The sequence below is a fragment of the Taudactylus pleione genome, unplaced genomic scaffold (genome assembly GCF_031769625.1).
Source record: "Taudactylus pleione unplaced genomic scaffold, aTauple2 ptg000386l, whole genome shotgun sequence".
Lineage (NCBI taxonomy): Eukaryota > Metazoa > Chordata > Amphibia > Anura > Myobatrachidae > Taudactylus > Taudactylus pleione.
The window spans coordinates 14,081,792-14,100,225 of record NW_028284787.1 but is presented as its reverse complement, the minus strand read 5'-3'; the positions used below and the strand labels follow the sequence as shown (position 1 = coordinate 14,100,225).

General features: G+C 40.0%; 1 protein-coding gene across 7 annotated transcripts in view; it reads left to right on the top strand.

Annotated features, from left to right (window-relative positions):
* The window catches only part of CTNND2 (catenin delta 2), a 708,944-nt gene that overhangs the window by 427,551 nt on the left and 262,959 nt on the right, over window positions 1–18,434 (top strand). For all 7 annotated transcript variants that reach the window (XM_088445725.1, XM_088445723.1, XM_088445721.1 and 4 more), the window contains one exon: window positions 5,990–6,203. In XM_088445725.1, coding sequence (XP_088301851.1) covers window positions 5,990–6,203 — 214 coding nt within the window. The remainder of the gene's footprint in view (window positions 1–5,989; window positions 6,204–18,434) is intronic.

The following is an 18,434-nucleotide window of genomic DNA, read 5'->3' as shown; positions in this document are numbered from 1 at the left end:
ATACTGGCTGATCCAGCTACCTCTTTGGACAAGATTAAGAGCAAGTTTGGACGGGCTCCTTTAAGACTGGACTTTCAGCTGGTGAGTCAGTTGCCAACATGTTTAACCGGACCTGATCATTAATCACCTCCTAATCAGGGAATCTGGCAACTTTGGGGCTATGCAAAAAGGGATAAAGGGAGAAAGGGAAAAGATGCTGCACAGGAGATTTAGTAGTGACTATTGGAATATTTGTCATATATGGTAAATTGTTTATGTTGTGATCAACCATTTGTGCAATAGACAATCTATGGTTAAAAGTGTATCCCTAAGTGGTCAATCCTGTGCAACAATATACAAAAATATATCCTTTTTTATGATTACACTTGACAGGTTATGGGCTAATACTCTAGATTGCTAGATTATTTCTCATGAAATAATTAAGATTGTTACAACCTCAGGTTATATCATTATTTGATCATTTGTCTTGTGTGCACTTCATTTAATACAGTTGTGGTCACGTTCTCCTGCGGTCGCTTATGTACCCACATTTTGGGGGATTTGATTGTATAACACCTTGAGGTTTACCTATATGCCTAGAATGACATGTTATGTACTGTATGACTGTATGATTAACCTCTGACTTTACATTGGTGCTAATTTTAATCCACAATAATTTTGTTCATTTTATACATTTTTGTTTCATATTTTTAATATTGTCTTAATAAAAGTTATATTTTATCTTGTGACTCATCCAGGACTGTGACTCAACCATGGAGCAATCTTTCTTTGTTTTTCTTATAACAACTTTGGGGCTACCACAGTCACTATGATAAATGTTTGGCCTTTTAAAGTGAGAGTCAGCCAAGTTCTCATATTCTTCTGTGGTTCCAGAATGCACATTACCTTTACTCTAAGCAGTCTTATCATTATATCTTTAGGAACCACCAAACTGGACACCAATGTCACCTCACTTTTGGAGTCAACCAAAGCCAAAATGTCATGTTGTTTAATCAGGACTGTCACATGGAATAACAGTGAACTTCCCATGGAAGGAGGCATGGTGCATGTATATTTTGCCCGGAAATGCCCCATCTCCTCACACTCAAAGCACTTGGCCGGAGATATCATCTCCACCAGGCTGACCAGTAGGCTTGCAAACCATTGCCAGGACATTGGCTTTGAAGTTGGTATCAGAGCTTTGGTCATATTTTGCAGTATCATAAAGCAGGCTAACATCAGAGCAAGTTCTTTATACATCTGAGGATCCGCTTGTAAAACCCACCTCTGTAAACACTGGTCGAACACATGGACATAATGGTCAATTGGTAATATCTCTTTCATACAGACAAGTGAATTGCTGTATGGCCACAACACTGGTATTTAACACGTTGAAGAGTTCAGCCCACTGTGACTGAATGGCCTTATCTTTGACAAAAACACCAATCTTAGAGGTGCTAACTGAGACCTCCGCGGTCCCATAACCCGCAATGTGGGCTAATTTCTCAGTATTCACCTGCTAAGGCTTGTTCTGAAGACAAATCCACATAAGCCAGCTGAGCCTCTACCGTCAAGTATAGTGCCAGTTTGTCTGCCCATACCTCTGACTACCAGCCAAATCATCAGTGCAATACATCCACATCATCAGTGCAATACATTTTCTGCAGCACCAGAAGATCTCGTTTCTGCCTCACTTGAGCAAACTTCTCATGGAAGAGCCTACTGTTTTTCTTTCTGATCCACAGCAACCTTCAGAACTTGGGCTTGCTGATCCTTGTGTGTATTTGCCACACTCACCAAAACTGCCATATATAACCTCCATGTTTGTGTCTTGCTGTTTAGTTTAGTAGAATCTTGTCTCGCTGAGTGCTCCAGAGAGTAAATAGGGGAATATGGACTGCAATATGGCTGTCAAACGACACTTGTATATTAAGGGTTTTAATGATAACAATAAAGATGAATCGGATTAAATGGATCTTCCTTCAGGTCTGTAGGAATTCATAGATTGATGCATTCCAACTGACTTTCGGTTAACTGAACACCATAAGAAGTAGAAATCACAGCACTCAGGAGCAAGTTCTAATGCACAAAATTATGTGAAATTTGGACAACAGATACTTCAGAGGATGCTACCCATTTATTGATCAAGAAAATTGTTATACATTTTCTCACAACTTGCATAGTCCAACATTTGCAAGTTCAACTCTTTACAAAAAAAAAAGGTCATCAGCTGCTACTTTCTGAGATTGTCCACCCCAATCTCTAGATTTCACTCCATGCGACTTTTGGTTGTGTTTTTTTATTTTTAATAAAACTAGTGTATCTGAAAGTATGTCATAGACTGTCAGATCTGAAAGACAGTATTAGATGTAATGTGCTGGTTACTCCACCTCACGTAATGTTCTGATATAGATAATGCTGTTCTTCAAAGGAAAATGGTTGATGACCACAATGGAGGACACATAAAGAAATACAATTAATTACAGATACACATCAGAAAATAATTGATTACATATGTATTAAACCTTATTTTTTAAACGCACCTTAGTTGCAATTACAGCTTTGATTTTTTTTTCTTTACTTACTGTAAGTCTGTCTACACTTTGCATATCTGGGAACTGTGATTTTCACCTGCTCAAGTTCCATCGTGTTAGATTGGGATTTGTTAAAGAACAATTTTCAAATCATTCCACAGACCATGGGATTTAGGTCTGGGATTTTACAGGGTCAAGCCAGAATTTTGGTGTTATTTTGGGTTATTATACAAATGTCCCCCAAGTTTCGGTCCCTTGTGCAGTGCTGCAGGTACCATGATTTTTCTGTATGCTGCACAATCAATTTTGTCCTCTTATGACAACTATTACAGTCTCTGAAGCAGAATGGAGCACCCCCATAGGATCATGCACGCACCACTATGCTTCATGATAGGGATGGTGTATTTGGAACAAGTAAAGCATGTATCACTAAGACCAAAAGGTTCTGTCTTCTTCTTATCCAGAAAAGAATCATGCCCGCACTCGGTTTTACCCATATTATACATGGTACCAGCAGCGTGGCAGTATTAATGCCGTAAATGTAAACAAAACAGGAAAACTTTTGCTATTACAATAATGTATACTATTTCAATAATATACTGCAAATCTGTGTCATAGTTGCCTGCCTTTGCTGTCTCTTCCCCGAGAGAAGCCCTGGGATAAGAGGCAGGTGGGTGGCAATGGGGGTGGGGCCTGATAAATTGCATAATTAAGCCCCACCCCCTCGTGGTAAAATGCCCCCGAGTGGCTTAAATTTAATTAGGGGCGGAGGCAAATGACGCGATTCACGTAATAAATCCCTGCCCCCTGCATGGACACCCGCGATCACCGTGGAAATTCTCCTAATTCTGCCCACTCCACTAGGAAGTGGGCAGAATGTGGGAGAAATGCCTACCCTTCCAGGGGTGCGGGGGGTTACCCGAAAAATTGGGAGCCTCCCATGAAAACCGTGAGGGTAAGCATGTATGAGCTGTGTGTGTGTGCAGTAAATAAAACCAAGGGGATTTTGTCATGATTTAAATAAAGCATTTAAGCCTGCAGCTCAGCATCAAGGGACCCCTTTTTTCTGCAGGTCCCTACACTAGCATATATGCCCAGCATACCATTACATTGCAGTTAAATGTACTCACCTCCCAGATACAGAGGAACACATCTATACAGGGCCTGGCTTGTGAGCCACACCCAGCCAGGCCTTTTATAGCCTTAATTGAAGGCTGCCATGATAGCACAAGGCAACATTTTTAATCAAAACAGAAAATAAATATGCCCACCCTCTTGGTTTTACCCATATTATATATGGTACCAGCAGCGTGGCAACATTAATGCCATAAATGTATACAAAACTTCTTATTATTCAACCAGAGGACCTTTCTCCACCTGATTAAGGGAGCTTCCCTTTCGAATCCTATAGACATCCTCCTGTAGAATCCTGATCTTCCCATAGTAGTACACCCAACCATCAAGCCAACATTAGCTTTTTGGAAACGCTTAGAATCCTGAAATATACCTGTCCCTTTACCACGAGAATTTAAACTCCACAGTACCGTTCAGGAAATTCTGCTCTAGCCTTGAGATCCTGGTGTGTGGAGGGGCTGCTTCAGGTTGGTCAGTTGGTGGTGCAGGCTGCACTGTGTCAGTTATTGGATTTCCAGAAGCATTTCAACCTTCCTGATAGGAAATCCTGGACACATTACAAAATCATACATTTCTTTCTTCTTTGGCTGGAAGATATGTCCTGAACACCTATCGAACTCATTTGAACCCTGGTGTTTGTCTCGGGCTCCGATTAAACTGTTTAGCCTTGTTTGTTCCTGTCAACGTGAGCTTAACTCTTCAATGAAACACAATTGCTAACTAAATATTTTCTGGCATTAGAGTTCCCAAAGTATATCAGTTATTGTTCCTGTCCCGATGATATAGAATACCCACTACCCTTCAGATTTTAGCTCCTGGTTTTTCAATGTCAAAATGCCTACTTCCAAATATAAAAAAAACCATTGCTAAAACATCTCATCAATTTACCCAAGGCAATAATCACTGCACATTGGTGATCCACTAAAATCCCCTATATGTGATTATTTTCATATAATTGATCAATATATGGAAATGGAGGACATTACACTCTCTGAGATGAACAGAAACTGAGAATTCATGGCCACTTGGTTTTTACTGGCTATTGTACAAGGCTTCAGATAACTACTATAACTTAGAGTTACCTATTTGTTTTTCCCTCTGTTTGTGTTTTTGTATCCCGAATCAGATTATTTGTAGATTGTTACTACTACAGTATGCTTGAATACTTCTTAATTCTGTTTTGCTATATAAAATGGTGTCAGTAATTCTGTGACCTCTGTTCATTGCTATTATGTATTGCAATGCTAGTGCTTAATAAAATCAGATTATGGAAAAAAAAGAAAAAAATCTTCCCCCACCCATGCATTCTGTCAAACTCTTTGTAAGATGTTATATAATTTGCTTTCAGCAATGCTTATCACTTTGTCACCCTGTTGGTTTTTATTGTCCCATTGACAGTTTTTCTAATCTTGGAATCTCGAAGACTACAGACCTGTCAGTGTTGACTCCCTTAACAAATGCACTTCTTGCTCTAGGATATTCAGATATTGAGGCTGACTTGTTCTAGGCAAATTGAAAGTTGTGCCATATTCTCTCCACTTCATCATGATGGATTTGACAGGACTCTGCAGGATAATAGAAAACTTTAGCATCCATATTCTTCTCCTGATCAGTGATTTTCAATAGCATTTTCTCTGATTTTGTTTGAATGTTTTATTGGTTCTCATTCTGAGTGTACTGTATTGTTTGCAAATTCATATAACAACTGTGGGCTCTACTTAGAGCTCTACGTAGGTATTATACCATAACCTTATACCCGCGATATGGCTGATTATAGAAAAAATAGGCCCTCTTTCATAGTGAATTATAGTGTAACCCCACAAAATTGTGAACCCCCCAAATGAAGTTATGACCCATGGGTTACACACCTTGGGCCTAAACTACAGATTACAGGTACCATATTGTATTGTAAACGAGTGTGTTTGACAGATGTAACACAAGCTACTTGTTCTTTAAGGTCAAGTCACATGTACAAACAGTGTTAAGTTTATTCCTATAATTGAGCAGCTGCATATATAAACCAGATTTTCTGACTGTGGACACATGAAATCAGAATCACAAATGGAGTTGCTCTTCCGCTTGCATTCACTTTTATACTCTGTAAAGTGGATATATTTATTTCTTATTGTGTTTTTGCACTAATGGATATTTTATTTTATTTACGTAATTGGAAAAGCATCACAGACTTTTGCCTGCAGTAGACTTAAATCTACTTGGTATGATTACTTGATCTGAAAATTAATTTTGCTTACATCTTTCGCACTGTTATTGTAAATATTTAAAAAAATGCTCATCCTTATGCATTCTATTAATAATATAGCTGCTATTAATTTAAATTTCAGATAAGAAGACAAGGAGGAATTCAATTATTAGTAGATCTCCTAGATCATCGGATGACAGATGTCCATCGTAGTGCGTGTGGAGCACTGAGGAATTTAGTATATGGCAAAGCAAATGATGATAATAAAATTGCACTGAAAAACTGTGGTGGTATTCCAGCGTTAGTACGACTGCTGCGAAAGGCCACTGATCTGGAAATCAGAGAACTTGTAACAGGTTTGACCAATCATTTATTCAATAATTTATAGTTTACTAAAGATGCAATTTTTGTGGCTGTGACTTTGTGTTACCGTTTCTCACAGCAAGTTATGTGGGCCATACATCTACGGCCCCGATTTCCCATTAAGCCGATTGGATCCACAATCCGATTAGCTAATCAGTGGCCATCTATGAAGGTGTATCGGGGAAAAACAGCATGTTAAAATTCCCTGACTCACTGATCCTGATAATATTTTGGTTGGGATCCGCAAACCGAGGCTTTCCAACTTGTTGGATTTCCCCGATATCCCGGCATCTGTAAAATTAGTATGTGGAGCAATCCAGATGTATGGGTCCCATTAATTTACTAGTGTCAGATCTTTTGTAGGCTTTTTTTTGTGAGGAATATGAAGAAAATTAGACTATACATTTGATGTACAGTATCACAAAAATACCCCCTATTTAGATAAAGAATCATTCCAATCCCTTTTCCAGCTTTTAAATGCAGCTTCTTTCTAATATGATCTCTTTAGTTGCTAAACTAAAATGGCCACATGGTAGAAATAATGAGAAAACAAACTGTTTATTAGTGTGAGGTACGTGGGTGTTGCGAAGTTATCCAGGATACACTCAGGTTCAGGATCACAGAGACAAGAGAATAGGAACGATATAATAGTATCTTTATTATACTGTATGGTAAAATAACAATACTATATGGTAATATTGCAGAACAAGATTCATAAACAAATACCAGTTAAATCACAAAACTCTTCCTTTAGATTTTACCCACACATTGTTCCTGGGAGGTGACAGCACAAGTTTTGATATTAAATTCTCCCTCTACTTTTTAAAAAAACATTACTGCCGTGCCTTTATTGTGCTGGTACCAGATTAACATATACCCTGCGATTGGCTAATTCATAAAGAGGGTTGTATAGGGCTTGATAAGACATTTCCGCTGATCATTAGTTACCCCTTGCTGGGTAAATGCCACTGTGTGTAATGGATATCATGGTTGAAAAATAGAAACCAATGATGTTAATGAAGGGAAATGTATATGATTATGAGAGGTATATCGCCATATTATTCCACTAAATATTGGTTCCCCAGAACATGCTGTAGGCCTGATAGTGTTGATATTTGCCTGTGTCCATCTTTTTACATTTCACAAGAACAAAAACATTAACTTAATAGAATGCATACAATGTTCCATAATTCCTGGATGCCCACATGTGGCCTTTACCCATCATCACCCATTATGCCTGTGGAGAACTGCAGAGTCCATAGTTACAACACCCAACTACAGTACATGTTTTTGTCTGATAACCACATTTAGGTATTTAACATTTACCAGCGGGACCTTCCTTGTAATGAGCATACTGATTAACTATATAGTGCGTGATATGTAAAGGGGTTATATTGGAGTATAAGGATATATAATTTACCTTTTCAAAAACCATATTGGCTCTTTAAGTAGTATGCATCTCTATAGCAATCAGTAAAGGTGACCCTTGTTGATTATTGTGTCTCTGATCCACAATCATTTTCTGGTCCCATTCATGGTTACAGGACTTTTTTTGGGCTTATACCCATTCTGTGGAATGACCTCCAATTTACAACAAGACTTTCCTCTTGTCTCCAAACCTTTAAGCGTTCCCTAAAAACTCACCTCTTCAGACAAGCTTATCGACCAAACACATAACCTCCATCATCTATCTTATCCAATTACATCCCCTGTACAGTATACAGTCTGTCCATACATAACTTTACATATGTTCTCTTTCTTCACTTTCACATCCAGCTGACCCATGGGTGTAACTATCATAGGTGCAAGGGGTGCAGCTGGTATGGGGCCTATAGCTGAAGGGGCCCATTTCCTTGTCAAAGTTACATATGTTATATACATTTTTTACCATTGGATGGTACATAGAGGCCCTAACAAACTTTTGGTATGGGGCCTTAAAATACATAGTTACGCCTCTGAGCTTACCCATGGCCAATATTCCTGTATGACTGGCTCATACAGCCCACCAATAACCTCAGCAATCTGGCTGGACCAATATACAATAGGTAGCACCTATCCTTGTGTATCTTCACAAATTAAAAGCTTATGAGCAGGGCCATCTTACATCTATGCCACTGCTAGCTGCGGACATCTTTTTTTGCCAATAATGCGTCTAAGTTGCAATGAAATGTGACTAGGACGCACAAGTAGACTGTGCCGAGTCTGTATATGAAGCCCAACGGAACTTGGAATGAAGAAATCTGCAGCCGCTACATTCTAGCATTTCGTATACACATTAAAAGACTCAGCTGCACATAGATATGCAAGTGTTGCATATCAAATTGATCAGCACAATCTGCTGGTGCATCCTAGTCACATCGCATTGCATCTTTAGATGCTTTTACTACAAAAAAAGACGGAAAAAAGACGTCCACTGCTAACAGAGTCTCACGGGACGTGGTGCGCTGAGAGGGGCTTTTTGGCACTACTGCAGTAGATGCATAAGGACACACCTGTATGTCTGTCTGTTATTACCCAGTCTTATTTTATTACTTTTTTGGTCCATATATATAGTAGCATATTCTATTTGGCTTTACAAGTAGCTGTCAATAAATAACAAATAAAGCTGCAGTAAGAATGTGTTTATGTGTTATGTTTGGTGAAGATGATTAGACCAGGATCCATTGCCCTTTTCTGTCTCTGTAATACATGTTTGTGTTAATAGCTTAATTTTTTCTCTGGAGGTTGCTAACTGCATTATTCACTTCCCCGCATTCCCAGTATGATGTAACATAGGGGCTCTAAAGACGTGATTCTTAAGCTTCTGTCCTACTGTATAAGACATTAATCGTTCACTTTGTTTTGGGCAAGAACATTTTAAAGTTGCAGTTTTGTTAAATAACAATCTAGTGCACTGTGAAGCCTGACCAAGGATATGCCCCTATTAGTGGCAGGATTCGTAACAGAATTTGGGAAATGTCCCAGCAGAATAATCAAGGAAAAAAATATGTATTTCAATTGTTAATATGATTCGTATTTTGTGCAGCAGTTTTTGCACTTGTTTTCTACTGCAGGAGCTTTGTTAAATGTCCCCATTTGTGAATGAATGAGATCTGTTCAGGAATCTCTAGTTGGTTCAATGACCTTTACATAAATGAGCTCTGTTTCAATACAGTCCCACAAGGAACAAATTAAAAATAAATTAAATGAATCCTTCAGAGAACCTGAGAAATAACCAAAGGAAACACAGCAGGTGACTGGACACAAACTGAAAAGAAAAAATAGTAAAACATGTCAAGATTAAGAATGAATTTTGCATGCACAGTTTATTAACTTGATAGAACCCATAGCTGTGAATTGATGGTACAGTCTATTTTCGATATGTACTACAGCAACTATAAATAATAACTTTCCTGTTCTTCCACTGCAGTCTGGCTTTGGTTAAAACTTACAGGTCAGACCTCTGTATAGTTCCACAGACTGATATTAGAGACACAAACATCTGTATTATATAGAAGTCTCTAGAGTCCTCCCTTTATTGTATATAGGGGGTTTATGTATCAAGCAGTGAAAAGCTTGGAGAAGTGGACGAGTGGAAAAGTTGCCCATAGCAACCAATCAGCTTTGATGTAGTATTTATCAAGTACAGTCTATAAAATAATAGGTAGGAGCTGATTGGTTGCTATGGGCAACTTCTCCACTGGTCCACTTCTCCACGCTTTTCACTGCTTGATACATAGGCCCCACTGTAAAAACATCAATAGCAGTAGTTTTTTTATATGCTACCCACAGAAATTAAATAGTTTTTTCAGAGGACATTGCATCATCAAACATCAAATAAAATTGAAATAAGTGTTTTATTTTCTGGAAACATCAAGAATGTGAACTAAAAACAGATGTGAGTTTAGTTTTAAACAAGAGTGCCCCCATATTTTTAGGAATTATTATTGTGGAGATCAACAGGAAGGGGGGGGGGGTGAGGGGTAAAGGGGCAGCTCACCCCCCTTCAAACATTTGAAATGTGCCAGGGAGACTGATCACACAGGCTATACTGCGAGTTTTAAGTAAGTAATATTGTGTGAGTTCAAAAGTTGGGGGTCTATTTACTAAGCTGTGTTAGGAGTTAAAGTGAACGGTGATAAGGTACCAGCCAATCAGCTCCTAACTTCCATGTCACAGGCTGTGTTTGAAAAATGGCAGTTAGGAGCTAATTGGCTGGTAGCTTATCACCTTTCACTTTATCTCCTAACACAGCTTAGTAAATAGACCTCTTGGACTATATTACATTGGCCTAGTTGTATGTTTTCCATGGAAAAACATCTGGCTGCGAGTTTCAGCAGTGTGGTTGCAGGAGTGTGAGAAACATGCAAATGTGCGAATATAGCTCTATACTCGCACATTTTCAAAACTCGCACCCTATTACATTTAGCCCATTCTCTGTATTATGACCCTCTTATTGAATAAGACCTGGATCTGCAGGTTACGTTCAATAGAGCATAGAGAAGCAAACAAGAGCTGGGGTTGAAGGAGCATAAAGCATAAGAAAGGACTCATGGTTCACCAAGCAGGGTGAAGCTGGGTACACATGCGGCCTCAGGGTCTCCTTTTGCCCGTCACTGTGGTAGGCATTGCAGATTTTATTCATCTGTAACATTCTGAATATCCAGTGCATCATATTGTTACAAACTAGTCTTTTGATTAAACAATTGGTAAATAATTAATGTACTTCCATAAAATAGAACAATAGAGGATCATATGTAAAAAAACGAACACCACAATTCCAGCTCTATAGTTTACAAAAATACTTATATCCAGCTGGTTAATGGGAACTGCATCTTGCAGAATTCATCAGATGGAAAAACTGTTCAAAGGGTTATCCTTTTCTTGATATAATATGGAAGATGGTAATCCCATATAAAAAAGAAAAGTGCATATAGTGCAATACCATTTAATCATATAGACAGAAATGACATATAAAGGACAAATAAAAACAAGTAGTATCTCAAATAGTAGCAATAATATTCAATTGTAAATGCTAATGCTGTCATACAGATGGACAAGCAACAATGTTTGATATGAGCATAGCAAAAAATCCCCAAACGGCTGGAGGACAACAATTACCGGATCATGGAGTATAGCTGGCAAAAAGTCTGGTCTTTCCTGTGCATATGAGAATGCCGCAGTCCAGCATGAACGGCTGGGATGAAATAGCACCAGCGTCCTTAGAAGATCCGCACCTCGTCGTCCAGTGGGGTCCGTGAAGAAGCAAGTAACCAACGCGTTTCGACCCGTAACTTAGGTCTTTTTCAAGGTCAAAGTCAGATCTTTACACATCTATTCTTTACACTTCACTATCACCTTATTTCCCCTTTTCATGTGATGCCCTGGGGATGGTCCTTGGATGGAATTTTTTGGGGTACCTTGCTTCTCGGACGTGAACCCCTTAATGTTAGGGATGCCAGTATAGAGGAGACTTGACAATGGCCTGTCACTTATTCATATATTTACAAATGTATCTAACTAATACCTCTGAATCTCTATTATCATGTAGGATTTAAGTATTTTTTGTTGACATTTCTGCAGTGGGCTGTAGGGAATCTTTTTTTCTAAGGTTTAATACTGGTCTGTAGTTGGCCATGCAGTCAGTATGTAAATTAGATATTTATGAAGAGGTTTAACAAATGCTTCCTTTAGTGGTTCAGGAAAAATGCCTCTCTGCAAAAAGCATTTTTTACTATTTTTGCAAATTCAGGACCAAATATGTCCATACACCCTAGTAGAAGCTTGGTTGAGGTATGATCCATATCACAGGTGGTAGGACGTAACCTTCGGTTAGTTTCAGCAATGTCTTCTACATTAGGACAAATCTGGTCCTTGAATACAGGTGGCCGATTTTGCAGGCATGGAACTGTGACATTTATTTAATGGCACAGTTGGGATTCCAACCCAGAGTATACTTTTTTCTGAAAAGAAGTTTGCAAAGTCATTGCATTTTGACTGGAAGAGGGTTTCATCAGGCTACAAGCATGCTGGTTTGCAAAACATCTCCACTGTATGGAAAAGCTAGGTCAGCAACAATGTTTGCAATTTCTTGTTGAAATGTCTTTCAATCTCCAGGGTGGCGGTAAGTGAGAAGTAATCTGAAACCTAATTTTCTAGAACTCCGAGCCCCGATACACTAAAATGAGCAAGAATTTCCACTGGGTGGACCCTAACTTTATGTGCTTTTTTTTAAAGCAGATGGCCACTCCACCTCCCCTGCACAGGGCCACCAACAGAAATCTTTATTTTCTGCTTGTTGACCAGATTTTCCATCAGCATTTATAAGTTAGGCATAAGGCTGGAACAGGCAGAACACATTTTTGCAGGGAAACTTCCATCCGCCAACCTGTTGCGCTTTTGTTTCTAATGTGCCCCATGGTAGAGAATGTCTGTGGAACCAAATATAAATAACTTCTGCACACTGATACATAACGGAATGCAGTCAGGAAGCCGATGTATGAAATGCCACCCGCCGACTTCCCGACTGTCAAATCCCGGCAGGGTACCAATGACAGGCGTTGAAATCCCGACGCTTGTCATTATACCTATGCTGGGAGCCCGATGCCCAGCATATCAAATGAAGGTAAACAGAGCAGTGTCAGTGTCCACGGGGGGGGGGTTAGGTTAAGGCTCCCGGGGGGGACTTAGGGTTAGGCACTCCCCAGGGAGGGTTAAGTTTAGGCTGCGGGGATGGGGGGGGGTTGGGTTTAGGCACTTAGGGGGGAGTTAGGGTTAGGCACTAGGGGGGGGAGGTTAGGCACCCCTAAAGGAGGGTTAGGGGGGGAGTAATGAGAGTTACCTTTTTAGCTGTCGGGATCTTCACTGCTGATGGTTTACCGGCGTCTGGATTTGAATACCAATCCCTACATAACAGTGCCTCCTGAAGATCATTTACATTGTTTTAATAAAGTAATCAGTAATTATGCAGCTCTGTCCCATGGAGGAAGGAGGGAGGTGCGTAACCTCCCTATGTTGTGTGGAGGAGGTTATGTGATGTGGAAGTTGACTGTTTCGGGCAAAGAATATTCATATTCTCTGGTTTCTGACTGTGCTTCAACCACAGCTTTAGCTCTTATTTAATAGTTTGAGGGCCATGTGTTCCTTATCGTTGCTCTAATACTATTTGTTATATTTTAAATACTGTAGTTGTACTACAGGATTGTGCCACATTTATTTTAAACTGTAGAGGACACACCAGTGATTTTTTAGCACTTCCTGACTTCCTTTCTCTCATCATCACATACATTTACTGTATGCCTCCTGCTTTCGTTTTAACTGATACCTCGTACAGATTAAGTAAGCACAAAATTGAGCAGGTATAAGATAAGACATGAAGTGAGTGTGTGCGTGCGTATGTTTGTGTGTGTTGATTATTGGAATCATCTCCAGATAAGTTTTCTTTCTAGTACAAAGTTTTCCAAAATTGGTATTTAACTTGAATTATCATGAAACCCTGCGCTTCAGTTACTTCAATTATATTGGTTAGAAGCAGCAAAGAAATACCTTGGTTGGGTCACTTAGACATGACCTGGACAGAAATATTTTTTCTCCCCAATAAAACACATGCAGGGCTATTTGAATCTGGGAAAGTTCTGGTAAATGTTAGAATCTTTACAGCAACCATAAGGTAAATCTTTGTAAAAATAAAACTGTTTAACCATTTCACTGCTAGAGATTATTTATTACTGGTTATTTATATGATGCTCACATATTAAACATAGCTTTACAGAGCATATTTAGTCATTTATATCACACCCTGCTGTAGATATACTGTATTTTGAGTTTTGACCAATATATGCAGGAGCCTAAATAGTAGTATTGCATTTTTATTTTTAACAATAATTATACAAAACAATAATCCTTTAGCATCTACAAATTTCAAAAAATACAATGTAGTACATACAACGCTAAGTGTAAAGGCTGAAAGTGTATAGAATTTATAAATATCACATATGTCTACTATTGAACAATCAAAACCACAAGCATGCAAAATGTAAATAGGTAGGATCTACAGCAGTGATTTTCAACCTTTTTTAACTCGCGGCACACTACACAAGACTTTAAAATTGCCAAGGCACACTATCCGGCGATGAGGTGTGCGCGGACTATGAAAAACCACACTACATTAGTTCCCACAGGAACAAAACACACTACATTGGCCCCCACAAGAATAAAAAACACACTACATTGGCCCCCACAAGAATAAAAAACACACTACATTGGCCCCCACAAGAATAAAAAACACACTACATTGGCCCCCACAAGAATAAAAAACACACTACATTGGCCCCCACAAGAATAAAAAACACACTACATTGGCCCCCACAAGAATAAAAAACACACTACATTGGCCCCCACAAGAATAAAAAACACACTACATTGGCCCCCACAAGAATAAAACAATCCCATTGGCTGGCCTAACAGAAAAAAACAAAACACATTGCTCCCCACAAAAAAAACAACCATACCCACAGAATTGCGCCCCACAGAATTGCTCCCCACAGAAAAAGAAACCTATGGCTGGCCCCACAGAAACAAAAAGCAAAACAAAACACATTGTTCAGCACTAAATAGGCAAATATATGGCTGGATAACATATGGCTGGTTCTCACTAAAAAAAATGACATGACTGGTTCCCACGAAAAAATAAACTATGGCTGGTACCCACGAAGAAGAAAAAAATGTCTGGTCCCCACAAAACCCACATTTCTTCCCCCCTTGTCACTCACACTGCAGCAGGATCGCGTGCGGGCGGGCTTCCAGGCAGGCTGCAGAGCCTGCCTGGACAGAGCGTGGGCTGGCTGATTGGCGCAGGGCGTTGGCTGGCAGAGGGCTGGAGGGCAGTGGACAACGCGGCGTGCGTGACCTGTGATGTCTCGCTGCCGCATCTTTGCAGGTCACTACCCGGTCGCGCCTGAGTCTCCCAGAGGAGCTCAGCGGCCCAGGATGCTGAAGTACAGTAAAATGTGCCCGGTGGCTCTGACAGCCCCGCGGCACACTTCACAACCGGCCACGGCACACTAGGGTGCCGCGGCACACCGGTTGAAAACCGCTGATCTACAGGATCTGGTGAGCCCAGGGAGACTGACATTTCAGTCACAGAGGGGTTCTCCCATGCTACTAATGGGCCAGGCAAACCACATCTACTCACTCAGGGAGTGACTGGGTGTCCAGAAGGCTGTCCTTTGACTCCCAGAAACTGAACAAAGTTCACACAGTAGCATATAATTTCACCGTACCCAGAGGACATTCCCACCTTCTGGAAGATGAACAATGGTGGTAATGGTGTCTATGATTGCTCAATCAGTCGGCTGTAATATACATGATGATGCCACTGTAACTGAGTGCAGTAATGTGCAGAGTAAATCTTTGCTTCACTGCCGCTGCTCCTTTTGGAGCACTGAATCTTTTCACTGCTCGCAAGAGCAGTGCGCATGCGTGACCTACAGGTCACGCATGCGCACAAGAGCCCCGACATCAGGTGGAAGGAGCTGGACAGGGGCGGAGGAATCCAAAAGGATCCCTATTCGTGACCCGGGACTCATAGGGAAAGAGGGAAAAAGCGGGTAGCCGTAGCAAGCGCCATCTGAAAATGGCGAATGCTACCGCAATCAAGCTCCGGAAAAAATATATTTTCGGAGCTTGATGAATTCTGTCCCCATACTTATGTATGAGGACACATGCCATTCCCCAAGAGGAAGGTAAGCAGGAGATATCTATGTTCTCTCCTGCTTTACTTTCGTGTTGAATGTCCTGAACACTTCATTTTTACAATTGCAGGTGAACATGTGTATTTTCACCTGCTTTTGTAATAATTAAGTGATGATGAATGGGCCCCATAGTCATTAAAAATAATAATGATTTTTAAGATCCATAACACAGGTCTGCTATGAAAAAGCTTTTTTAACAAATTTATGTGATACTTATAGATTTTTGGCTTTTGAACAAGAAAATGACTCCCGAGTTTGCATATAACATCACGTTTTTCGGCAAAACATGTATTTATGAACCAGTCATTTTTTTCATATTCTCTAAAGTAATAAATGTCTTCTGCCTACATTTATTATAAAACATTGGGCCTGATTCAGAGCCACTCGTAAGTGGCAGTACGCTCGTTCCGAGCGATGTTCGCACATCTGCGCATGCGTACGGTTTTTAGTACGCATGCGCGAACCAGTCAGTGCGGCCGAAAATCGTTTGTTCGCTATATAGCGAGGGCCTGCAAATTTGAGTGACAGAATGAGGCGTATGTGGGTGGTAACAGGGGAAGGTGCTTGAAAACGGGGAGTGGAGATCAGAACGCAGGCGTGCTTAAAAGTCAAAGCGGGCGTTTTATGGGTGTGCATAATTAAAACAGCAGCGTCATTGACCACGTCACTTGGTTGATTTATAGTCAGAACTGCTCGCAAAACTGTGGTAGGAAAAACCAACCACAAGAATAGCGAGCAGTTCATACGCTGTTCGATGTACTCGATTAATCAAATAAATAGCGGACATGACGTATGATGCGAGCGGCCAGGGGGCGTTTTTATCAAAATTTCGACCGCAAGTTTTGCTCGCTCGTTCAGACTTATAGGCGTGAACAGACCGCAAAGAGCGAACGGTTCTTTTGAATAGCCACCCCTTTTTATTAAACGAACGACTGCAAATAGCGAGCGGCTCTGAATGAGGGCCTTTGTCTTAAATGAATTCAGTCGGTTGTATACAACGTTGCAATTCAGTTCTCATCATAAAACTTCCCCCCGCCCAGTGCCAGATTAGGTCCACATGGGCCTGAAGCTGAATTTTACAAAGGGCCTAAACCCCACACTGTCTAAAGGAATATTGCACACACACAATAACTACAACTACAAGGTGAGCTGGCGAAGGTGGAACCAAATACAACAGATGCAACACAGTTTTGCCCTGTCCCGGCTCATTTTTAACCCCTGCCTAAAAAAGTTTATAAATTGGAAAAAATTATGTTATCAAATCCAGTTTAGTAGATCCAAATAAAGTTTTACTTCCAGCTCTAAATGTAAAATTAGGACTGATGAAACAATTTGTAAAAGCACTGCCTAAAGATGGAGAAACTTTCATTTTTACAGGCCCTGACATTAGAAAGTTAATAAAAGATGAACATTTCGGATGTGTAATGAATATTGTGGAACTTTCGTTTTGGACTTCGTTCAAACAAGTGATTTCAACATTTTTAGGCAATGTCAAGGTTCCAAACTACTAAGAAATTGTCAGGGAAATGCTTAATAGTTACAGAAACCTTGGCTGCAATATGAGTTTAAAGGTAATTTTTTTTAAATTCCCATATTGAGCATTCCCCGAATAATCTCGGAGTCTACAGTGAAGAACAGGTGAACAGTTCCACCAAGACGTTAAAGATATAGAAAGAAGATACCAGGGTCGTTAGGACGTCAGCATGATGGCTACACAGAGATGACACAGAAAAAGCTAATAAGCGAAAAGCGACAAAACGAAGTTTGAAGACAAAACAAAAACAAGATTTCTATTATTGTTTGATTTTATTGTCATTTTAAAACAGTGATTTCATCTGCACTCATTCGTATTTCACAATTTATATGTAAAAAACAATTAAAAAATGTATGTAACCCCCTTATAGGTAAATGTGATGTGGTAATTTTTTTTAATATACTATTTCTTGATGTACACAGGAGTATAATTAAGAATATAAAAGTATTGTTAAAAAAGCTTTCAATACCTTAAATTTCGCAGACCTGTGTAATTTACTGGTTAAAATAGAGATTTTCTCATATCAAATAAAGATCATTAATATCGTCTGTATAGAGTGCAGTAGGGCCGCCTACAAACGGCAGACGTTCCTTCAGGAACGCCTCCGTTTGTCCGGCCACCCCCCATCCCCGCCTTCAAAGCGGGGCGAGCTGTCGATCAACATCGACAGCTACCCCTTTTGTAGTGAGCCCCAGAGCGAGTGAATTTGTCACTCGCTCTGGGGCTAGCACACGTGCACTGCGGCCGCTGCGCATGCGCAGTGCCTCACCATCGACCCGCTTGCGAGCGGGTCTCAATGAGGTCCTGAGTCTTGTGATAAATGTGCTGATCTTGTTACACTGAGTCTTTTGATAAGTGTGCTCATCTTGTTATGCTGAGTCTTGTGATAAGTATGCTGATCTTGTTACACTAAGTCTTCTGATAAGTGTGCTGATATTGTTATACTGAGTCTTATGATA